Source organism: Gorilla gorilla, chromosome 13 (genome assembly GCF_029281585.2).
Source record: "Gorilla gorilla gorilla isolate KB3781 chromosome 13, NHGRI_mGorGor1-v2.1_pri, whole genome shotgun sequence".
NCBI lineage: Eukaryota > Metazoa > Chordata > Mammalia > Primates > Hominidae > Gorilla > Gorilla gorilla.
The window spans coordinates 30,463,150-30,489,437 of NC_073237.2; the positions used below are offsets into that span (position 1 = coordinate 30,463,150).

General features: G+C 39.2%; 1 protein-coding gene across 1 annotated transcript in view; it reads right to left on the bottom strand.

Annotated features, from left to right (window-relative positions):
• The window catches only part of RIGI (RNA sensor RIG-I), a 71,262-nt gene extending 48,758 nt beyond the window's left edge, over nucleotides 1–22,504 (bottom strand). Inside the window, exon 1 of the mRNA XM_019033734.4 lies at nucleotides 21,984–22,504. Within this exon, the coding sequence (XP_018889279.2) occupies nucleotides 21,984–22,089 (106 nt within the window). The 5' untranslated portion in view covers nucleotides 22,090–22,504. The remainder of the gene's footprint in view (nucleotides 1–21,983) is intronic.
• Nucleotides 22,505–26,288: the final 3,784 nt, after the last annotated feature.

Consider the following 26,288-nt stretch of genomic DNA (forward strand, 5'->3'; position numbering starts at 1 on the left):
GGGTAATAGAGCAAGACTCCAAAAAAAAAAAAAAACCACACACACACACACACACACACACACACACACCCAGGTCTGCCTTGAAACATCCTGGACAACCTGTGAGTGAGAAAAGTGCTGCAGCTTCCAGGGTACCACGCAAGTTCTCCAGGAGAAACATGGCTTCAGTGCTCCTTTTCCAAGATGTTACTAGTGCCAATAATCACAATATCTGATTGCAGAGAGGGTTACAGTAAACGAGATGCTGGATGTGGGCACGGGGGGAGTGTGGATAAGCTCCCTTTGCTTTCCACGGACGGCAAAAAAATATGAGTCAAAAGTTTTATATCCAGCCATAACACTCATTAGTGTCTCTGGTCCCTGACTGAATCCTCACTGATAAAGTATAGTTGTCACAGCCCGGCACAGTGGCTCACACCTGTAATCCCAGCACTTTGGGAGGCCGAGGTGGGTGGATCACTTGAGGCCAGGAGTTCGAGACCAGCCTGGCCAACATGGTGAAACCCTGTCTCTACTAAAAATACAAAAATTAGCCAGACATGGTGGCCAGTGCCCGTAATCCCAGCTACTTGGGAGGCTGAGGCAGGAGAATCACTTGAACCCCGGAGATGGAGGCTGCAGTGAGCTGAGAGCTGAGATCCCACCACTGCACTCCAGCCCAGGCAACAGAGCAAGGCTGTCTCAAAAACATATATATATATTATACATTTAATATATATAAAATATATAATATATATTTAAACATATATATTATATATTTATTATATATTATATATCAGATATATTTTATATATAATTATATGTTTAAATATATATCTATTATATACAATAGATATATATAATTTTATACTTTATATATATTATATATTAAATATATAATAGATACAATATATATGTCACAATTAAAGTTAACCAATAGAATCTAGAGCTTCCAAAGCAGCCTAGAAAAAAATAGGGAATAGAGAAAAACTTTATCAATCTAATAGAAAATAGAAAAAGGAGTTGAACCCAAAAGGTATGTGGACAGAGATGCACATTATAAAGTAAAAAGGCATAAATAAGAAAAATGTAAATCAACTTCATAACAATGGTTGCCTCTGCAGAGGGAATCAAAAGAAGACCTCAAGGGTATCTTTCACATTAAAAATTAAGAAGTTCTTCAGCGTGCTTTTTCTTTTAACTTACTTTCCAGTATTTTTATTGTGATTGTACTCTATAAATTAGCATGGGGAGAATTGACATGTTTACAAACCTATAGTCCCCAGGCAGAAACGTAGGCTGTCTCTTGCTCACTCAAATCAGAGCCAGATTTCTCTTCAGGGACTTCATAGTTTTCTTCATATCATTTCAGCATTTTTTTTGTTAAATGTATGACTATCTTCAATCACACGTAATATCCTCTAGAAACCATCCTTCTACATATCTAATTATGAGTATAAATATATAGTTTTAAATAAATAAGATTTAACAAATCTGCTCTTTTCCACTCAGTGGATTACAGGTGTTGTTTCCTATTAATAAATATGTACCTACATCAACTTTTAGTGGCTGCATAGTTTTATGTCACATAAATGTAGTATAATTTAATGTATTCCTTTAACAGGAAACTAAAATGCGTTTAGTACACACCCATCTATGTCTTTACCTGCTTTACCAACTTTTCCCTGGAATAAGTTCTCAGAAGTATAATTCCTCAGTTTAACGGTATACGCTTTTAAATATGGAGGCCAGGCGCGGTGGCTCATGCCTGTAATCCCAGCACTTTGGGAGGCCAAGGCAGGCGGATCACTTGAGGTCAGGAGTTCAAGACCATCCTGGCCAACATGGTGAAACCCCCATCTCTTCTAAAAATAGAAAAATTAGCCAGGCGTGGTGGCTTGCACCCGTAATCCCAGCTACTCAGGAGGCTGAGGTAGGAGAATCACTTAAACCTGGGAGGTGGAGATTGCAGTGAGCTGAGATTGCGCCACTGCACTCCAGCAGGGGCAACAGAGTGAGACTCTGTCTCAATCAATCAATCCATAAATGAATAAATGAATCAATGAAGGAAGGAAGGAATGTTAATACATTTTCCCCAACTACCTTCCAAACTGTACTAACCCTCCATCGATAGTGTACGAATGATATTTCCCTCCATAGCACTGAATTTGCTCAATCTTCATAACCTTTGCAAAACTGAGAGACAAAAACAGACCAAACAAACAAACTTCACTGTTTTTAATGATTTCTTGTGGGATTTCTTCCACCTTTGGCCAGTGTCTTTTGTTTTGGTTATTTCTTAATACCTTTCCTGTTCATGTCTCACAGCTAGTTTTGAGAGGTCATTCATATTTTTTTCTAAATTGGATTTGTAAGAATCTTTTATGCATTAAGGGAAATGTTATATAATCTGGTTTGTTTTTCCAGTATATGAAAATACTGTTTTTCCAGTATAATCTCACTTGTTTTCCAGTAGATAAAAATGCGTGGCCTCCGTTTTTATTTTATTTTACATATCTATTGCAACAAGACTGAATGAACTCTGTTAGTTCCGGTAATTTGGGGGAATTTTGTTTTTGTTCTTTATTTTGGCCAGTTTGCTTTCTTTGGAGTTAACTGGCTGTTCTTTTTGCAATTACTTCAGTCAAATTAATTAATTCATAAGTGTTCATTCTTTTGAAATGCCAATAAATCCATTTAGGCTATAAATTCTGATTAAAAGCTTATTACATCTTAAAATATACAATGTGTTGGCTGATTGCCATGCTTACTTTTGAAAGTAGCTATACTTGTTTAGATTTTCTCATTCTGCTAGGAGTTACTCAAAAGGATGCTATTTTGAAATTCTGTAAAAATTTTTTTAAACCTATGATTAATTTCTGGGATATAGAATAATAGCTAACAGTAATTTAATACCATGCAGTTTAATTTCCAAAACACCCAAACACAGTTTTTATTCTGATTTTACAAATGAGGAAACTGAGGCATACGAGAGTTAAGACATTTGCCCAGTATCACAGAGCCTACAAATTTGAAAATAAAACTCATAAAAGTTATGCTTTGGGAATGTATTAAATATTTATCTGTAACTCATATAGGATCACTTTGGCAAAACTTTTTAAGAATTGGAGGAGAAGGATATATTCGCTATATGATACAAAATGGAAAACATAGACATTAAATCAACCTTATTAAACAGATCATTTATGCCTTTATTATCATTTATCTGACTTAGCAGTACTAATAAAGATATCTTATAATTCCCATATTTCTTGACGCTTTCTAATATTTAATAAACAAAGATTTATGTGTACCAAATCTTCACTGATATCTCAATACCTTTATCATTTTATCTTAATACTTTCCACTAGTGCAAGTTAAGTATAATTCTTTCTTTCTTTTCGTATGCATTTATTTAATATATATTTGTCCCTTCTTTATCTCTTTTTTATTTATTTATTATTTTTGAGACAGGGTCTTGTTCCATTGCCCAGGCAGAAGTACAGTAGCATGATCATAGCTCACCATAGGCTCAATTTTCGGGGCTCAAGCAATCCTCCCACCTCAGGTTCCCAAAGTGCTGGAATTACAGGCATGAGCTGCCAAGTCTGGCCCCCATTTTTATTTTTTATGTTATTAGACTTTACATGGGTCTCTGGCAGATGACCAAAACCTGGATTCTGCTTTCTGACTCATTCACACCTATTTAAAAGATGTTTGACCTAATTACACGGCCATAGCTGATATAACTAGTTTTCCTTGTGTTATCTTGTTTATATTTCCCTTTCCTATATTTTCTGGTTAGCTTAAATTACTAGTTTCTTTTCTCCTCTCAAGAACAACAAAACATATAAAACCTCATTTAAATTGTATCATTATCTGTAACCATTCATATAGCTTTTTAAAACTACAGAAGCAAGTGGAAAATGGTAATATTTTAAGTCTCCCCCTTTTGAGGCAAGGGATTTAACTCTTATTTATCATAATTTTCCCTAGCTCCTAACAGACTCAATCTAAAATTTTAAACCAAAGTATTTACTTAAATTTTTTTTATTTTTTTTTTTACTATATGAAAATCCTCTCTTAAAAAATGCTTGACTAGGAACCAGGGCAAGATGGCCAAAAAAGGAACAGCTCCGGTCTGCAGCTCACAGAGAGATCAACACAGTCAACACAGAAGGCGGGTGATTTCTGCATTTCCAACAGAGGTACCCGGTTCACCTCACTGGGACTGGTTAGACAGTGGGTGCAGCCCACAGACAGCGAGCTGAAGCAGGGTAGGGTGTCACCTCATCTGGGAAGCACAAGGGGTCTGGGAACTCCCTCCCCTAGCCAAGGGAAGCCATGAGGGACTGTGCCATGAGGAACAGTGCACCCTGGCCCAGATACTATGCTTTTCCCCCCCAGTCTTCGCAACCAGCAGACCAGGAGATTCCCTCCGGTGCCTATGCCACCAGGGATCTGGGTTTCAAGCACAAATCTGGGTGGCCATTTGGGCAGACACCGAGCTAGCTGCAGTTTTTTTTTTTTCATACCCCAGTGGCACCTGGAATGCCAGCAAGACAGAACCATTCACTCTCCTGGAAAAGGGGCTGAAGCCAGGGAGCCAAGTGGTCTAGCTCAGCAAATCCCACCCCTACAGAGCCCAGCAAGCTAAAATCCACTGGCTTGAAATTCTCGCTGCCAGCACAACAATCCGAAGTTGACCTGGGATGCTCAAGCTTGGTTGGGGGAGGGGCATCCACAATTACTGAGGCTTGAGTAGGCCCTATTCCCCTCACAGTGTAAACAAAGCCACCAGGAAGTTCAAACTGGGTAGAGCCTACTGCAGCTTGGCAAAGCCACTATAGCTAGACTGCCTCTCTAGATTCCTCACTCTAGGCAGGGCATCTCTGAAAAAAAGCCAGCAGCCCCAGTCAGGGGCTTACAGATAAAACTCCCATTTCCCTGGGAGAGGGCACCTGGGGAAAGGGGCAGCTGTGGGCGCAGCTTCAGCAGACTTAAATGTTGCTGCCTGCTGGCTCTGAAGAGAGCAACAGATCTCCCAGCACAGGGCTCGAGCTCTGCTAACGGACAGACTGCCTCCTGAAGTGGGTCCCTGATACCCGTGCCTCCTGGTGGGGAGACACCTCCTACCAGGGTCAACAGACACCTCATACAGGAGAGCTCCAGCTGGCATCTGGCAGGTGCCCCTCTGGGAGGAAGCTTCCAAAGGAAGGAACAGGCAGCAATCTTTGCTGTTCTGCAGCCTCCACTGGTGATACCCAGGCAAACAGGGTCTGGAGTGGACATCCAGCAAACTCCAGCAGACCTGCAGCTGAGGGGACTGTTAGAAGGAAAACTAACAAACAGGAATATCATCAATATCAACGAAAAGGACATCCACACAGATAACTCATCTGAAGGTCACCAACATCAAAGACCAAAGGTAGATAAATCCACGAAGATGAGGAAACGCCAGTGCAAAAAGGCCAAAAATTCAAAAAACCAGAACCCCTCTTCTCCTCCAAAGGATCACAACTCCTCGCCAGCAACGGAACAAAACTGGACGGAGAATGAGTTTGACAAATTGACAGAAGTAGGCTTCAGAAGGTGGGTAATAAGAAACTCCTCTGAGCTAAAGGAGCATGTTCTAACCCAATGCAAGGAAGCTACAAACCTTGAAAAAAGGTTAGAGGAGTGACAACTAGAATAACCAGTTTAGAGAAGGACCTCAATGACCTGATGTAGCCAAAAAACACAGCACGAGAACTTTGTGAAGCATACACAACTATCAATAGCTGAATCAATCAAGCAGAAGAAAGGATATCAGATGTTGAAGATGAATTTAATGAAATTAAATGAAGACAAGATTAGAGGAAAAAAGAATGAAAAAGAATGAACAAAGCTTCCAAGAAATATGGGACTATGTGAAAAGACCAAACCTATGTTTGATTGGTGTACCCGAAAGTGACGGGGAGAATGGAACCAAGTTGGAAAACTCTCGTCAGGATGTTATCCAGGAGAACGTCCCCAACCTAGCAATACAGGCCAACATTCAAATTCAGGAAACACAGAGAACACCACAAAGATACTCCTCGAGAAGAACAACCCCAAGACACATAATCATCAGATTCACCAAGGTTGAAATGGAGGAAAAATGTTAGGTGCAGCCAGAGAAAAAGGTTGAGTTACTCACAAAGGGAAGCCCATCAGACTAACAGCAGATCTCTCTGTAGAAACCCTACAAGCCAGAAGAGAGTGGGGGCCAATATTCAACATTCTTAAAGAAAAGAATTTTCAACTCAGAATTTCATATCCAGCCAAACTAAGATTTATAAGCAAAGAAGAAATAAAATCCTTTACAGACAAGCAAATGCTGAGAGATTTTGTCACCACCAGGCCTGCCTTACAAGAGCTCCTGAAGGAAGCACTAAATATGGAAAGGAAAACTGGTACCAGCCACTGCAAAAACATACCAAATTGTAAAGACCATCGACACTATGAAGAAACTGCATCAACTAACAGGCAAAATAACCAGCTAGCATCATAAAGACAGGATCAAATTCACACATAACAATATTAACCTTAAGTGTAAATGGGCTAAATGCCCCAATTAAAAGACACAGACTGGCAAATTGGATAAAGAGTCAAGACCCATTGGTGTGCTGTATTCAGGAGACCCATCTCACATGCAAAGACACACATAGGCTCAAAATAAAGGGACGGAGGAAGATTTACCAAGCAAATGGAAAGAAAAAAAAAAAGCAGGGGTTGCAATCCCAGTGTCTGATAAAACGGATTTTAAACCAACAAAGATCAAAAAAGAGAAAGAAGGGCATTATATAATAGTAAAGGGATCAATGCAACAAGAAGAGCTAACTATGCTAAATATATATGCACCCAATACAGGAATACCCAGATTCATAAAGCAAGTTCTTACAGACCTACAAAGAGACTTAGACTCCCACACAATAATAGTGGGAGACTTTAACACCCCACTGTCAATAATAGATCAACAAAACAGAAAATTAACAAGAATATTCAGGACTTGAACTCAGCTCTGGACAAAGCTGACCTAATAGACATCTACAGAACTCTCCACCCCAGATGAATAGAATATACATTCTTCTCAGCACCACATCATACTTATTCTAAAATTGACCACATAATAGGAAATAAAACACTCAGCAAATGCAAAAGAACGGAAATCATAACAGTCTGTCAGAACACAGTGCAATCAAATTAGAACTGAGGATTAAGAAACTCACTCAAAACTGCACAACTACATGGAAACTGAACAACCTGCTCCTGAACGACTACTGGGTAAATACGAAATGAAGGCAGAAATAAATAAGTTCTTTGAAACCAATGAGAACAAAGACACAACGTACCAGAATCTCTGGGACACATTTAAAGCAGTGTGTAGATGGAAATTGATAGCACTAAATGCCCACAGGAGAAAGAGGGAAAGATCTAAAATCAACATCATAATATCACAATTAAAAGAACCAGAGAAGCAAGAGCAAACAAATTCAAAAGCTAGCAAAAGACAAGAAATAACTAAGATCAGAGCAGAACTGAAGGAGATAGAGACACAGAAAACCCTTCAAAAAAATCAGTGAATCCGGGAGCTGGTTTTTTGAAAAGATTAACAAATATATAGACCACAAGCCAGTTTAATAAAGAAGAAGAGAGAGATGACTCAAATAGATACAATAAAAATAATAAAGGGGATGTCACCAGTGATCCCACAGAAATACAAACTACCATCACAGAATACTATAAACACCTCTACACAAATACACTAGAAAATCTAGAAGAAATGGATAAATTCCTAGACACATATACCCTCCAAGACTAAACCAGGAAGAAGTCAAATCCCTGAAGAGACCAATAACAAGTTGTGGCAGTAATAGCCTACCAACCAAAAAAAGCCCAGGACCAGATGGATTCACAGCCGAATTCTACCAGAGGTACAAAGAGGAGCTTATACCATTCCTTCTGAAACTATTCCCAACAATAGAAAAAGAGGGACTCCTCCCTAACTCATTTTATGAGGCCAGCATCACCCTGATACCAAAACCTGGCAGAGGCAAAACCAAAAAAGAAAATTTCAGCCAATATCCCTCATGAACATTGATGCAAAAATCCTCAATAAAATACTGGCAAACTGAATCCAGCAGCATATCAAAAAGCTTATTCACCATAATCAGGTCTGCTTCATCCCTGGGATACAAGGCTGGTTCAACATATACAAATCAATAAATGTAATCCATCACATAAACAGAACTAATGACAAAAACCACATGATTATCTCAATAGATGCAGAAAACGCCGTTGATAAAATTCAACAGCCCTTCATGCTAAAAACTCTCAATAAACTAGGTATTGATGGAATGTATCTCAGAATAATAAAGAGCTATTTATGACAAACCCACAGCCAATATCATACTGAATGGGCAAAAGTTGGAAGCATTTCCTTTGAAAACCGGCACAAGACAAAGATGCCCTCTCTCCCCACTCCTATTCAACATACTGTTGGAAGTTCTGGCCAGGGCAATTAGGCAAGAGAAAGAAATAAAGGGTATTCAATTAGGAAAACAGAAAGTCCAATTGTCCCTGTTTGCAGATGACATGATTGTATATCTAGAAAACCCCACCATCTCAGCCCAAAATCTCCTTAAGCTGATAAGCAACTTCAGCAAAGTCTCAGGATACAAAATCAATGTGCAAAAATCACAAGCATTCCCATACACCAATAACAGACAAACAGAGAGCCAAATCACGAGTGAACTCCCATTCACAATTACTACAAAGAGAATAAAATACCTAGGAATCCAACTTACAACGGATGTGAAGGACCTCTTCAAGGAGAACTACAAACCACTGCTCAATGAAATAAAAGAGGATACAAACAAATGGAAAAACATTCTATGCTCATGGGTAGGAAGAATCAATATCATGAAAATGGCCAAACTGCCCAAGGTAATTTATAGATTCAATGCCATCCCCATCAAGCTACCAACGACTTTCTTCACAGAATTGGAAAAAACTACTTTAAAGTTCATATGGAACCAAAAAAGAGCCCACATAGCCAAGACAATCCTAAGCAAAAAAGAACAAAGCTGAAGGCATCATGCTACCTGACTTCAAACTATACTACAAGGCTACAGTAATAAAAAGAGCATGGTACTGCTACCAAAACAGATTATCAGATATATAGACCAATGGAACAGAACAGTCATCAGAAATAATGCCATACATCTACAACCATATGGTCTTTGACAACCCTGACAAAAAGAAGCAATGGGAAAAGGATTCCCTATTTAATAAATGTTGTTGGGAAAACTGACTAGCCATATACAGAAAACTGAAACTGGACCACTTCCTTACACCTTATACAAAAATTAACTCAAGATGGATTAAAGACTTAAATGTAAGACCTAAAACCATAAAGTCCCTAGAAGAAAACCTAGGCAATACCATTCAGGACATAGGCACGGGCAAAGACTTCATGACTAAAACACCAAAAGCAATGGCAACAAAAATCAAAATTGGCAAATAGAATCTAATTAAACTAAAGAGCTTCTGCACAGCTAAAGAAACTATCATCAGAATGAACAGGCAAACTACAGAATGAGAGAAAATTTTTGCAATCTATCCATCTGACAAAGGGCTAATATCCAGAATCTACAAGGAACTTAAACAAATTTAAAAGAAAGAAACAACCCCATCAAAAAGTGGGTGCAGGATATGAACAGACATTTCTCAAATGAAGACATTTATACCGCCAACAAACATGAAAAAATGCTTATCATCACTGGTCATTAGAGAAATGCAAATCAAAACCACAATGAGATACCATCTCATGCCAGTTATAATGGCAATCATTAAAAAGTCAGGAAACAACAGATGCTGGAGAGGATGTGGAGAAACAGGAACGCTTTTACACTTTTGGTGGGAGTGTAAATTAGTTCAACCATTGTGGAAGACAGTGTGGGTGATTCCTCAAGGATCTAGAACCAGAGATATCCTTTGACCCAGCAATCCCATTACTGGGTATATACCAAACTATTGTAAATCATTCTCCTATAAAGACACATGCACATGTATGTGTCTTGCGGCATTGTTCATAATAGCAAAGACTTGGAACCAACCCAAATGCCCATCAATGATAAACTGGATAAAGAAAATATGGCACATATACAGAATGGAATACTACGCAGCCATAAAAAAGAATGAGTTCATGTCCTTTGCAGGGTCATGGATGAAGCTGGAAACCATCATTCTCAGCAAACTAACACAGGAACAGAAAACCTAACACCGTATGTTCTCACTCATAAGTGGGAGTTGAACAGTAAGAACACATGGACACAGGGAGGGGAACATCACACACTGGGGCCTGTTGGGGGCTGGGGGGATGCGGGAGGGATAGCATTAGAAGAAATACCTAATGGAGATGATGGGTTGATGGGTGCAGCAAACCACCATGGCACGTGTATACCTATGTAACAAACCTGCACGTTCTGCACATGTGTCCCAGAACTTAAAGTATAATTTAAAAAAAAATGCTTGACTATTGCACTTACCTTTGTGGACAAATTCATAAAATTATTTAAAATCAACTCTACATGCCTAGTTTCAACATTCGCGACCAATCCTTGCATTACAAGAACTCCTTTTTTTAAGCTAATTTTTTTCAGTTCCCATTGTTTGAAATCACATTTCCAGTAATTTCTGTAAGAAATATATATGAGACCCCACATATATAATAATGTTTTCTTCTTGCTTACATACATAAATACCTGGCTAAATATAAAATAGGGGCAACTTTGTTTTACCTTTTAAATGCTGCACAGAGTTTTACTCTTTAGTTACATTAGAGTTGCAGGGAAGTCAGAGACCAACTTGATGTTGATTCCGTTAGAGGAAACCTGAGTAATCTTATTTGTGGCCAGGCATGGTGGCTCACACCTGTAATCCTAGCACTTTGAGAGGCCAAGGCGTGCGGATCACAAGGCCAGGAGTTCGAGACCAGCCTGACCAACATGGTGAAACCCCATCTCACTTGAACCCGGAAGTGGATGCTGCAGTGAGCTGAGATCAGACCACTGCACTCCAGCCGGGGTGACAGAGCAGGACTCTGTCTCAAAAAAAAAAAAAAAAAAAAGCCACACATGTTTGTTTTTCCTGAATGTTTACATGATTATTTCTTCATCTGAGAAATATGAAAATCCTACTAATGTATCCCCTTCTCAATAAACTCACATGCAAAGTGCTGTTTCTTTCTTAGACAAGTAAAATTTTCTATTTTTTCCATTTATCTTTGCTTCTGTCTTCTCTCTCCTTTCTTGGAACCCACATTGTAACCAAATTGTATAGAATGGATTTGTGTGAAGATACTATTAAGCACTACCTCCCTTGTAATTTTTCATTTGTGAATCATATTTTCAAAAGAACTGCCTACATTTATCTTCTCCACTTCCTTGCCCTCTATTTATTCCTGAGTCTACTCTTGCAGTTAGTTTCCCAGCCATCTTATACCTTTACCTTCATCCCTACTCCACAGAAACTAGTCCTGTGGGTGGCCCCAAAAGTCAATAATGCCAAAGTAAAGGGAACGTTTTTTTAGTTCTGGCAGACCTTGGGTTCTCAGCATCATTCAGCCATGTTATCCACCACATCATTCTCCCTTGGTTTCTGTGATGCCTCCTTGCCCACATATGTGGCACTCTTTCCCAGTCTCTTTTCCTCCTCTGCTCATCTCTTAAATGAGGGCTTGCACAGGATTCCGTCCCAGGCTCTTCCTACTCACACTCCAAAAAGCAATCTTGAAACTGACTACAGTCCCACAGACATTTATTCCAGAAAAACAGAAATTGACCCTTCTGGTCTTTAAACTTGAAGCTTACACTTGTTTTATCTGAGATCCTTTCTCAGGCAAAAGACCACCAGGCCTCTCAAAAAGTATCAAACTGAAATTCACCAGATTATCACATCCAGACAATGAGGCCAGGCCCCTCATTCATCATGATTGCTTCCTGAGTTCCTGTTTTCCCACACAGTTACATTTCTTCCCTGCTATATAAACCCCTAATTTTATTGGGTCAGGGAGATGGATTTGAGACTAATCTCTCATCTTCTTGGCTACAGCTCCCAATTAAAGGCTTCTTCCCTGGCAATACTTGTTGTCTCCCTGTTTGGCTTTCTGTGTGGCTAGCAGGAGGACCTAGGCCAAACCCCTGGTGCTTCAGTAACAGATTTTTGTGGCTGGGTTGCTGTGGTCTAGGAGTCTCAGAAGCCCTCCTAAGCAACTGCCCACCCAATTTTGGCTGGAAGTGAGTTTTGGTCTCTCTGGCCCTGCTGCTGCCAGCCCCAGCTGAGTTCCTGATTGCTAGGAAGAACAGCCTTTGAAATGTGACACCGGCATCTGGATAAGTGAGTGTCCTTTCTTGGCCCAGACAGCAAGATCTGCTCAATTTGAAAATTTTAAAAGGAGCTTCCATTTGCAGGTTAAACCAGCCCAACTGACTAAGAAAGGGAAGCACCCTGACTCTCAGTATGATACTCTAGAGAGCGTGTTTGTAATTTCTGTGTTTGTGTCTGGCCAAGTTAGTGTCTTTTTTGGGTACCAGACAGTGGGATCGGCTTCTCTCAATTTGGAAAATTCCTAAGAAATTTCTGTTTGCAGGTTAATAAAGCCCGATTGAGAGAGAAAAGCACCTCGACTGTTTCAGTTTGGACACTGTTAGGGCTTGTCTATTGCTTCAGCAGTCGCATTGTGTTTTGGTGATTGTGTGTGTCAATATAGTAATGGGAAGTTAGAATTCAACAAACAAATATTCTTTTGTATTACATTTGCCCCAGTATTCTTTGGAATCTGGAGTTGGCTGTTGAATGGGAAAGCCAGGTGGAGTCCCATGTATTCTGGCTTTTATGCCGCTGTTTTAAGCAGGGTTGGGCCTGGTGAGTAGTTTCCACATGACGTTCTTCTGTAGTGCTGTTTGGCCCCAGGGTTCTTTGGAATCTAGCTTCTAAAAATCAAACTGCCATGGAAACTGCTTTACCCAAAATTCTGGTTCACAGCCTTCATTGGATTACCGATTGGAGCAAACAAAGTTTAGCCATGTGGACTTGGTTGTAGATTCATGAGTTTGTATTGCTATCTCATGGCTAGAGTTCCAAGGTAAAAGCTGTTGGATCTTTGTGTGTGTATACATGTTTAGATGTGTTTATCTAGATGTACATTAACTATGTTATACACTGTACCTACCAAATTGGCTTATAAATAAAAGAGTGCTCATAAATTAAGTCCAAAGTGTTTTTCAAGTTCACATGACTTCAGTAAATCTTTAATAAACAAGCTGTCTTTAAAATTATCGGTAAAATAAAAATAGAAATGTCTTCAGAATTGTCAGCATACATTTTTGTCTCGGTTTTATATTTGTCTCAGCTAGATAATTTGAGGTATCAGAGTTTGGCAGCAGGTTATAAAGCTATAAACCCAGTGAATATTTGTGTGAATTCTTTATAAGACTAATTTAATGCTGTTAGTTTAATGAAAACAGCTGAATCTTCTGAGTTATTGATAAAAATGCCCATGTATTAATTTTAAGGTTATTTAGGTGAACACCTGACATTCACAGGTTATAAAATGGTTAAGAAGGAAATGATGCAGAAATAATCTAGATAAACTGCTAAAAATAAATAAAATGTAAATGGTCAAATGCTGTAAATGAACTTTTGGCATAATCAGAAATATAATCATTGGATGTTTGAGTCATTTCCAATTAAGAAAAGGTTATGATGTGGGGAACATGTTTCTAAAAATTGTGGAATGGTTCTTATCTATAAAATACTAATATCTGCTAGGCAACTCAAGATTTCTTGCTTCCTAGGTTTTTACTGAAATTTAAGGTTGTTACTAAGGATAAGAATTCTAGTTCATATGTAATTCTATATATAAAATGTGCAAAAGACAATGTGTTTTTATTCAGAAAAAATAATTTTATCTAACTCAGAAGTTATCTAAAGTTTATTAATAATTCAAATTATGGACTTGAAAGGTTACTTATGAAACAAGGTAGAAAAGAACAAGTAGACGAGAGAGATGTGGAGAAAGTTATGAGTATAAAGATGTATTTTTGGTAAAGAAGGTTATAAAGAAAATAATTTTGTATGACAAAGCATCTTATAATGGTAATTTTTTTGTCCTAAAGTAAAATGACTGTTTAAAAAAAAAAGAAGAAGAAGAAGAAAAAGAACGAAAATCCAGGACAAATCAGAAAGTCTAAGCATATCATAGATGGTGTGTGTAAGTCATGTAGTTTCTTTCCTATTTCTTTGTGTGTCTACCTTTATGTACAGAGAAAATACAAAGTATAAAAGGCTTAAATAATATTCTCTTAAAACCAGATAGAATATTGGAGAAATCTGGCTAATTAACACTGCTCATAGTTAAAGCTCTTAGTCTTGATGAAAGTAAAATAAGAAATATTGTAAAGAAACACATTGGCAGTTTGGCAATTCTTTCTTAATATAGTTAACCATGAAGCCAGATAGAAGCCAGATATAGCAACAACCAAATTTCACCTACATGCTTGCATTGCTTCACACTGTATTTGCTCTTCTGCATAGATATACTATCATTACAGTATAATACTTACTGGTCACATACCTAAATTGATTTTTTTTTTTTTTGATACAGATTCTCACTCTGTCACCCAGGCTGGAGTGAGTGCAGTGGCATGATCTCGGCTCCACCTCCCAGTCATGCAATTCTCATGCATCAGCCTCCTCCAGAGTAGCTGGGATTATAGTTGTGTGCCATCATGCCTGGCCAATTTTTGTATTTTTAGTAGAGATGGGGTTTTACCATGTTGGCCAGGCTGGTCTTGAACTCCTGGCCTCAAGTGATTCACCCACCTTGGCCTCCCAAAGTGCTGAGATTACAGGCCTGAGCCACCACGCCCAGCCTAAAGTGAATTTCTTAATTGCACAAAATATATAGTGGTATTGGTGAACTTAAAGGCATTAAATTGTGCATCAGGAACAAAATATTCATCATGTGTTTTTTTGGCTCTGGGTAACACTATAGCCTCCAAGTTAAACTGAGTAGAAAATTTTCAGGTTGGTTTCCTGTTTGTTTTTTCTTTTAATTTGCATTTATTTGCTGTTTCTTCTTCTTTAGGTTTTACTTATATATACATATTAATAAAACCATTGATGGCTTTTAGTTTCTAATGTAAGGAAGGCTTTTATTTGGTTCCATGAATAGTCATTTTGTTTCCTATGCATTTCCAGTATCTCATCATTTGCTCTACTTATCCAAAGTTCCTAAGCTACCTTTTTCAAGCTTCCAAAAATTGTTGGTGGACACCAGCCTTTAAAATTTGTTTGGTTTTGCTTGCCTCTAATGAACTAGAGAGCTATAAGAACTTTAAGGTTCCTGGCAAAAAATAATAAAAGGTTTATTCTTCTAAGTTCTGAACAGAAATAGTACATTATTATTGGTTATTTGGAAAAGTAGGTGAGAGAAATGTTTAAGTGGTGTTTATTTCCAAGGTAATTCAATTCAATCAACAATAGTGGTTTCAGATCTTTTCCTTTAATGAGCCAAAACTGCTATATGGGTACAAAGTTTTAATATTCAGAAAAAAATTGGCTTTGTCTTTAAGGAAATTATATTGATTGGGCTTTCTCTCAAACTAATTTAGTTGTGTTTACCATTATTAAGATTAAATAATATTTACTTGGATTAAGTCATAAAAAAAATTATAAGACTTTCTAGTGTTTTTTTTATCCTAAGCCATTTATCACTGATGGGCCTTCACATGTATACTTGAAAACAAAATATGTACATACAAGTGTTACGCCAGTTTGAAGATTCTAGTGGTGTAAGTCACTTAAATCAGTTGTCAGTACTTTATCTAGAAACCAATCTTGGAAATGTATGATGAGGCTCTTTCAAAATAGCTGAAAAGAAATTACTGTGTGCTTATTGTCACTTTGTCCTTGTTTTGTTGTATACTTTTTAAATGAAAGATTTATCTTCATACTGAATTTCCAAAACTGATACTTGCATTTACCATTTTTTTTTTAAATGATGGAAAGAAAAGTTAACTAGCTTACTTTGGTAAGTTTGGCACAGGACCTAACACATTTTTGAGGCTCTAGGTCACAGTTTTGTCACTAGAATGCTAGCAGATAAATGCAAGGAGTAACCTAACCACTTTAATACAATGGATTGTATAATGGGTTGAAGTGTTTCAGACGGTAACTACTAGGCACCAAATCCCAGGGTTTTATTTTGTGACATATTAGAGAGAATGATGAGGTTTCCTGCAGTATAAATACACTATTAAATAATTCTTAGGAAACAATTATTTAGTAATTCAAAGGCCTTTGACTCCTGGATCCAAAAAAGACACCAATACCTGCTAAATCTTGAGCACTGACACCAAATGAAGCCTCGTCTTCAGACTCAGGAGAAGGTGACAATCAAAATGAACTGCTTTCATGAGACATAGGGCTAGAAATTAAAACCATTCAATCCCTCTACGCCCAGGAACTACTGCAGAAAAGGTGAGCATGTGAGCTTGTAAGGGCTGATTTTGAGTTATAAAATTAGTTCGGGGTTTTTCTATAAATTAAACATTAACATCAAAAGCACACTGATGCAAGGCCAATGTCTGGGCCCCTGTGTCATAACAGGGTTTTCTTGGAGCATTACTCTACTCTTTAATAGGAAATCGTAAAACGTTATAAAAAGATGGCTGGGTGTGGTGGCTTAGGCTGGGCGTGGTGGCTCGGGCCAGGGGTGGTGACTTAGGCCGGGTGTGGTGGCTCACGCCTGTAATCCCAGCACTTTGGGAGGCCGAGGCAGGCGGATCAGCTGAGGCCACGAGTTGGAGACCAGCCTGGCCAACATGGTGAAACCCCGTCTCTACTAAAAATACAAAAATTAGCCGAGTGTGGTGGCATGGCCTGTAATCCCAGCTACTAGGGAGGTTGAGGCAGGAGAATTGCTTGAACCCAGGAGGCGGAGGTTGCAGTGAGCCAAGATCGCACCACTGTAGCCTGGGCAACAGAGCCAGACTCCATCTCAAAAAAAAAAAAAAAAAAAAACTTCACAGAAATCCTACCTTATAGTCAAACTGATTAAAATTCGGTTTATAAGGTTTTATTAAAATTAGCTTTAACATTAAAAATATACCATACAAAGGTAAAATTTGATGTTCTCTTTTGAATAAAATGTTTGTATAATATTGACATAAAATATTTGTTTACCTTTTGAGTTAACTGTAGGGGGAAGAAAAGGAAGAGGGAGAGACATTTAGTTGGCCTCATGCTGTCTTTATTAGGCCTTATTGTTGGGAAACTGAGTCGCCTATCAAAGGGTAAATGTGTTTGTTTTATCTTTTTGGCTAAATGAATAACTATTTTGTAGTGACCTGTGATCCTATTTTGTGATATCAAGTGTCTTAAATCTTTGATACTGACAGACTTCCCAACAGCAAATATTTCAAGTTCTAAATTCAGGGGTTTTTTTTTAACCTCAAACTAACTTTTTTGTATATTAGCTTCCTTGAATTCCAATACAGACAGACATGTTAGGCTTCTTTGGTATATTAGAATTATTCAGGAAGCATTATCAAATGTGAGGTGGTATTTAACTTCCTTTGGGTTATATTTATATAGATGTGCTATTAATATGTGTTGCAGGACTATATGAGATTCCTAAAATTCTGATATGTCTTAATATATGGTGTCAGTAATGATGATTATTATGTTAAATTGTTGTATGCCAACAGAAAAAAAAATTTCCTTGTCAACTGTGTCTTTATGGCTCTCCTAAGACTTTTGTCATTGCAATTGTTGTTTTGCATTGATTCTTTTCAAAAAGTGACTTATAATCAGATATAGTCCAGAGCTTGTTTATTTAGGGGACTTCATGAAAAGGAGTCTTGAATGCAGATTTCTGATAACTTTGGAGACTGTGCCACTGGAATACAGAAAACTTCTAGGACTCTTAATTAGAGTCCCTCTTAATTAAAAGGCTGACATGTTTATAAAGATTACTAACCCAATATGAAGCACAGCAGGAGTTGATTGCATTGACTGAACTAATGTGGGACTGAAATAATTTTTTATGGTTTTGTTTGAAAAAGTCTGGAGAATTTTTGTTTTTTGGAATCTGGAGAATTTTTTCTTTTAAGCTCTTCATAACCTTTAAGAATACAATATATTAAGTAGAGTATACCCTTGTAAACAGAATTTGAGGCATTTTCTCTCTCCCTAATTTCTCCAGAATTTATAAACTATTTGTGAATATTCTTAATTCATGGCAATGTGTTTTCTTGCATACATTTAATAAAAATCTGTTTTCTTTTATAAGGGGACACAGTTGGAGGAACAAGTTATTTTCCCAGGGCTTTGACTGAAATGGCCTTGTGAGAGGTTCCAGCAAAGCCAATTAGGAGAGCCCATACGGACAATAATTTTTGCTGCACTTTGTGTGGGTAAATAAGCCAAGTATATGTAACTGAGGCTTATTTTGCAGGTAGGCCCATCCAGCTGTGATATGTCTTTGGTGGAAGCGGGGAACAGTAATGATACAGATTGTGTCTCAGAAGAAAACTATAGTATTAGATTAACTTTTGATTCCTGGATGGCCATGTGGTCACCCATAGTATGGAACTGCCCACCACGCCATTCCTCAGCATGAAGCTGCCAGAAAGGTTGAGGATCAGATTCCCCATGATCCAGGAATTGATAAATAGAAAGAGGGGGACTGAAACCAACACAATAGTCCCATATACAATTCTTTCGAATAAACATAGAAATTGACCCTCCTGATCTTAAAGCTGAAACTTATATTTGTTTTATCTGAGTTCCTTCCCCAGGAAAAGGACTCCCAGGCCTCTCAAAAGGTATAAAAGAACTGAAACTCATCAGACCATCACATCCAGACAATGAGACACCAGGCCCCTCATTTATCATGATTGCTTCCTTACCCCTCCAGAGTCCATTTTCCAACGCCTAGTTATATTTCTTTCCTTCTATCCATACCCCTAATTTCAATGGGTCAGGGAGATGGATTTGAGACTGATCTCCTACCTCCTTTGCTGCAGCTCCCAATTAAAGCCTTGGCAATACTTGTTGTCTCAGTGATTGGCTTTATGTGCAGCCAGCAAAAGAACCTAGGCTGAATCCCTGGTGTTTCAGTAACAATCGCACCCACTCTCATTGTTTCAGCAAGGATCTCTACATTAATGTCTCCCCAACTGTGGACCCTTTTCCTGAACTCCACACCTGTGCAGCCAACAATCTGATGAACATCTCTTCATGGATGTATCCAAGGCATACAAACCCAGCATACCTAAATCCGAATTTTTCTCCTTCTCCTGCAAACCTGTCCCTCTTCCCACATTTCCAATCTCAGAAACTACCATTTATTCACCCAAGGACCAAAGCCAGAGACCTGGAAGTCATTTCCACCCTGTCCTCCCCCTTACCTCCTCACCACAACTCCCCAAGAGACCTATTGATTATACTTTCCAAATGTGTCTTGAATCCATCCATTTCTCCCCATTCCTCTGGATTCCTATTTTCCTAACTGGTCTCCCTGCTTCCAGTTTTTCCACTCTGCTGTCCTGGCATCATTGCATCTGCCATTCTCTCTCGCCCTGTCTTGTACCTATCCAAGCCATTCCTCAAACTGAAGTCAAAGTCGTTTTTCTACAATACAAATTCTATTTTGGTCCCCTCTCCTTATCACATTTCAGTGGATAAAGTCCAAAACTGTTCATATCCCACTTCTGCTTGCCTGTCAAGTTTCATCTCTCTGAACTCCTGCCTCTCTCTCAATGCCACCATACTAATATTTTCTGGATACCTGGAACACTCTAGTTTCTCTTTCACCTTGGACCTTTGCACATAAGGAGCCCTCTAACTGCAATTTATTGTCTCCTTCCAGCTAATTTTTCCTCCTTCTTTAGACCTCAGTTCAAATGCCAAATATCTGGGAAGCTTTGGCTGTGCCCTTTGGACTCTAGTAGACATCCCAGCTTTTTTCCATCAAAGCACTGCTGCACTTTATTATTTACTATTTTGTTACCTGCATTCACATACACACACTAATCACTATTAGGGCAGGGACAGTTTCTACTGTGCTTATCATTGCTTCCTCAATTTTCAATGACACTATTAGGTAATAGGTGCTGAGTAAATTACCTCCAATGCTAACATAATACTGACACGAGTTGCTTATTTTATTCCATCAAGGTGTATCAAATCACTATATGAGTGCATGAAAAAATGGAATTCACACCAGTTGTTAGTGTTTCTTCCAAGTACTTCTTCAGGTGCCAAGCTACACTGGTCACTAGAATGCCATTCCACAACCTTTCTTTTAGTTTTGTAGAGCAATTAGCATTCAAGTTAGTTGCCGGTCTTAACGCCATTTCCAAAAACTGCAATAACATCAGGAAAGACTGGCACTTGGAGACTTTTAGGATTCCCAGGCCCCCTCTCATCGACTTTTTTTTGTTTTTCGTTTTTTTTTTTTTTTTTTTTTGGAGACAAGAAAGAGTCTCACGATGTCACCCAGGCTGAGTGCAGTGGTGCGATCTCACCATAACCTCTGCCTCCCTGGTTCAAGCGATTTTGATTCCTCAGCCTCCTGAGTAGCTGGGACTACAGGAGTGCACCACTACGCCTGGCTAATTTTGTATTTTTCGGTAGAGACGGGGTTTCACCATATTGGCCAAGCTGGTCTCGAACTCCTGACCTTGTGATCCACCGCCTAGGCCTCCCAAAGTGCTGGCTGCAGGGAGCCGAAGGCCCTTGGGATGTGACCAACTCAGCATTCCGCTGGAGGCTATATGATCAAACAGCAAACTGTTTATCATGAATGCAGCACGTGGGCAAACTCACACTGCCTTGCCACCAAAAGGTTTGCTGAACGCCTCACTCCCTGGCGCCGGGCTCCTTGAAATTATTTATTGAGAAATCTAGCACCTATTGTTCAAAGAATGCAGTCTTGCAAGCCTGCTGTGAATCAAGCAGCCAGCCAACAAGCACCTCCCCTTCTCGCTATCTCTTTTGCCTAATAAACAAGAAGGGCTGTGTAAAGCTCAGGGCCCTTGTCCACTAGAGGCAAGGTGCCCCCGACCCCTTCTTCCAGATATACTCTTTTGTCTCTTGTCTTTTATTCCCGCGTTCGCCCCTCTTTGTTCAGTCCCCTAGGTCCGTGCGGGTTACATAGTGGCAACCCGAACAGCAACAGCATCGGGTGCTCTACAGCTGGGATTACAGCGTGAGCGACCATGCCCGGCCTCATCGATATCTTTTAAGTACCACCTCCTTTCACCTCTTTCCCAGAAGCCTCTGCTCATCTCCAGCACAAAGTAATTCGATACAAATTTACAAAATGGTCATTACCCAGGATCACCTGTCTCCGAAGCTAGATGGAAACACCTGTATTAAAGCCTAAAGCTATTCGGTCTGGAAAAGTCCGGCTCCTCTCCAGCTTCCACTTCTTTAGGCGTGCAAATAAGATTTGGCAGAGTAAGCATCAACTTCCTTTAAGCTCAGACCGCACTTTGTGCTCAGTACTGTAATTATCTGCCCTTTGTGTCCCATCCCTTGGGCTGTAATGTATACTAAGGAAGAGCCCTTATCTTATTTCTCAATCTCTGTCAGTACCCAGCCAAGCACACAGTAGACTTTAATATTAGTGAAAATAAATGAAACAGAAAATTTCTTCCCCAGCTTTGAACCTAAATAGATGAGCACCCTTAAGCAAGTCACTTCACCTCGCTGGAACTCAGTTTCCCCACCTAGGCCTCCGAGGGCTCCTCAAACTCTGGCAACCTCTAGCCTAAAATGCTGCGGAGATCTTACCACAAACCTGGGGCGTCTCGCAGGCTATCTGCATTGATTAAAAGAAGGGAACGAAGCAAGAGAAAAACAAGTCCTCAACTGTTTTCCGCCGAGAAGGCGCCGCTGGAGACACTCACCCTCCCTAAACCAGGGAGCCATGTAGCTCAGGATGTAGGTAGGGTCCAGGGTCTTCCGGATATAATCCTGGAAGGCTTGCAGGCTGCGCCGCTGCTCCGAGGTCATGCCGGCCTCTGCTTCCAGCTACGTTCCCCTCAGGCTGTGCCTCACTAGCTTTAAAGCCGGGTAGGAGGAGGGCGTGGCGAGCGGGGAAAGCAGGGATTTTCCGATGAAATGATGCCGGACGAGAGGCGGAGCTGCATAGGAACTTTAATAACTAAAGGGAAAATCGAAAGTGCAACTAGCAGCGGGCGGGGTCCGCGGAGGCTGTTTTGCCTAGGCTAGTTTCGTTTCCCTCCGCACCGAGGAAGCCCGGGAACGGAGAGGACCTCTAGGAATTGCTTTTATTTTTATGATCTTATATTTTGTTTTGCTTTTATAGCGCTAACATTTAGACATAGTAAAATGCACACAATCTGAGTGTGCAATTCGATGAGTTTTGTAAAGTGTACACCTGTGTACCCAGTTCTCCCACGTCGGCTGGGTGCCAGGGTAAGTCTATGTTTAGCTTTATAGGAAACCGCCACCTGTTGTCCAAAATGACTGATTACATCCAGTTTACATTCCCACCCGCAGTAGGAGAGCTCCAGTAGATAGACACATTGGTCAGCCTTTCTTTTTTTTTTTTTTTATTTTAACTTCCATCTTGGTCGGTGTGAAATGGTATATTATTGTGGCTTTAATTTTAATTTCCCATATAATTAATGGTGGGCACATTTGCATGTGCTTACTGGGTCATTCATATATCTTTTGTGAAGCATCTGCTCCAATCTTTTGCCTGACTTTGGAGTTTTTTGGTTTATGGATTTACAGGAGTTATTTATTCTGGATACAAAAATTGTTAAATATATGTATTCGAAATATCTTCTTCCAGTCTGTGGCTTACCATTTCATTTTCTTAAAGGTGTCTTTTGAGGAGCAGACACTTATATTGATGCAATTTTTCAGGTTTTTCTTCTGTTTGTTGTTTTTTGTGTCCTCTTTAATAAATCTTTGCCTACCCCAAGGTCATGAAAATATTGTTTCCTTTTAGATTTATATTTTTAGCCTTTACTTCTGGGTCTATTACTATCTCAAAATAATTTTGTTGTGGCGTGAGATGGGGGGTCCAGGTTCACTTCTTCCATATTTCTAATTGTTTCAGCACCGTTTGTTGAAAACTTTTCCTTTTGCCATTGGATAGCCTTGGGACCTTTGTAAAAAAACCAAGTCCATTGAATGTATGTGTGTCTATTTCTGACTCTTGTTATATTCTACTTCCTACTACTTTGACAATACCATTGTCTCTAGGTTACTTTAGATTTCAACTAAGTCTCAAAATCAAGTAATACTAAGTTCTCCAAATTTGTTTTTCACTGTGAAGATATTAGCTATTTGAGATTCTTTGCATTCCTTTTTTTTTTTTTTAATTTCTTTTTTGAGACAAGGTCTCACTCTGTCTCCCAGGCTGGAGTGCAGTGGTGCAAACAGGGGTCACTGCAACCTTGAATCCCTGTGCATTTCCATATGAAATAAGAATCAACTTGTCAATTACCCCTTCCTTCCCCCAAAAAAAGTTTATTGGGATTTTGATCAAGATTGCATTGAACCTACAGATAAACTTGGGGAGAAGTGACATCTTAACAATATTGAGTCTTCTAATCCATAAGCATGGTATGCCTTTTCATTTACTTAGGTCTATAATTTCTCTCAGCAGTATTTTAGTTTTGTTTCATTTTATTTTACAGACGGAGTCTCACTATGTTGCCCAAGCTGGAGTGCAGTGGCTATTCACAGGCACAATTATAGTGTGCTACAGCCTTGAACTCACGGGCTCAAGGGATCCACCTGGACTCAAGCAATCCTCCTACCTCAGCCATCCAGAGTAGCTGGGACTACAGGCACGGGCCATCACACCTGGCTATTCTGAACTATTTTATGTTATTTGATGCTACTGTCAATGGAATTGTTTTTAAGATTTCATTTTCATATTGTCTGTTGCTACTGTATAGAAATACAAATGATTGGCTGGGTGTAGTGGCTCACGCCTGTAATCCCAGCACTTTGGGAGGCTGAGGTGGGTGGATCACCTGAGGTCAGGAGTTCGAGACCAGCCTGGCCAACATGGTGAAACCTCGTCTCTACTAAAAATACAAAAAATAGACGGGCGTGGTGGCGGGCGCCTGTAATCCCAGCTACTCGGGAGGCTGAGGCAGGAGAATCGCTTGAACCCAGGAAGCGGAGGGTGCGGTGAGCCGAGATTGCACCACTGCACTCCAGCCTGGGAGACAGAGTGAGACTCCATCTCACGAAAAAAAAAAAAAAGAAATACAAGTGATTTTTGTTTTTTGACCTTAAAACATGCAACATTGCTAACTTCACTTATTTGTTCTAGTAATTGTTCTGTAAATTCCTCTAAGTTTTCTAGATAAATAATGATGTCATTTGTGAATACATACTCTAACTTCTTCCTTTCCAATCTTTATGCCTTTTATTTCCTTTCATTATAATTTTTCTTTTTGAGACAGGGTCTCACTTTTGTCAACCAGGCTGCTGCAGCCTCCACTTCTCAGGCTCAAGGATCCTTCCACTGCAGCCTCCTGAGTAGCTAGGACCACAGGTGCACACCACTACACCCAGCTAATTTTTGTATTTTTTTGTAGAGATGGGGTTTCGCCCTGATGCCCAGGCTGGTCTCAAACTCCTGAACTCAAGCGATCGCCCATCTCGGCCTCTCAAAGTGCTGGGATTACAGACATGAGCCACCATGCCCAGCCAGTTTTACTTCTTTCTTTCCAGTCTTCATGCTTTTTGCCTCCTTTCTTTATTATGGTACCTCCTAGAGCCTCCTATAGAAAATAGAATGGTGACAGTTGACACCATTACTTTATTGCTAATTTCAGTGGGGAAATCATCAATGTAATAATAATCACTTTAAATAATATGGTAGCTGTAAATTTTTCTTAGATACCTTTTATCAGATTGATGAAGTTCTCTTTTATTCCTAGTTTGCTGAGTTTTTATAATGCATGGGTGTTGAATTTTTCAAATGTTTTTTCCTGCATTTATTGAGGTGATCATATATTCTGTTAACATACCAAATGTCATTGATCAATTTTTGAACGTTCACCCAACCTACCATTCCTGGGATAAATCTCATTTGGTTTTAGATACAAAGGATGCTATATCATGACCAAATGAGTATTTTCATAAATACTTTTGTGTCTGTGTTCATGAGGAATATTAGTCAATAATTTTATTTTCTTGTAATGTGTTTATCAGGTTTTGATATCAGAGTTATGCTAGTCTGATAAAGCAAGAGTTTGTTTCAGATTGGTATCATTTTCCCCTTAAATGTTTAACAGAATTCACCAATAAAACCATTTGGGCTTGACATTTTCCTTGTTTGAAGATTCTTTATAATGAATTCAATTTCTCAATTAGATATAAAGCTATTCTGACTTTTAATCTTTAATCAGTTTTGATAAATTGTGCTTCTCAAGTGTTAAAATAATTGGTAGGCCATTAGACTGATGTAGCTCTAACACCCTCATGAGGAAAATGAAACTTAGTTTAGCCAATCACAGTTGGCTAACTGGGACATTGGTTATATTGTCATAAATTTCTCACTTGGATAGTCCAAATAAGGCAAACACTCAAACTTTAACCAATGAAACAATTTCTTTGCTCTGTGTCCCTTCAACCCCCTCTAACCGAGCCCCAAACCACTTCTGGTTTGTAGCTGCTTAATTTATGAATCACTGCTGGAACACCTTAATTTTTTTTTTTTTTTTTTTTTTTTTTTTTTTGAGACAGAGTCTCACTCTGTAGCCCAAGCTGGAGTGCAGTGGCACAATCTTGGCTCACTGCAGCCTCCACCTCTAGGGCTCAAGAGGTTCTCCTGCCTCAGCCCCCAAGTAGCTGGGACTAGAGGCATGCGTCATCACACCCAGTTACTTTTTTTGTATTTTTTTAGTAGAGACTGGGTTTCACCATGTTGCCTGGGTGGTCTCGAACTCCTGAGCTCAGGCAATCCACCTGGGAGCTTGGCCTCCCAAAGTGATGGGATTACAGGTGTGAGCCACCACGCCTGGCCAGCTTGAAATTTTAATGTGGAAAAGTTTATATTTTAACACAAGGAATTTGATCATTTCCTCTAAATTGTTAAATGTATTGGCATATGGTGTTCGTGATAGACCTATTATCTTTTTGCCTTTTTAAAAAATCAGTCTTGCCAGGGATTTACCAATTGCATCTTTTCAAAGAACAAACTTTTAATTCAATAA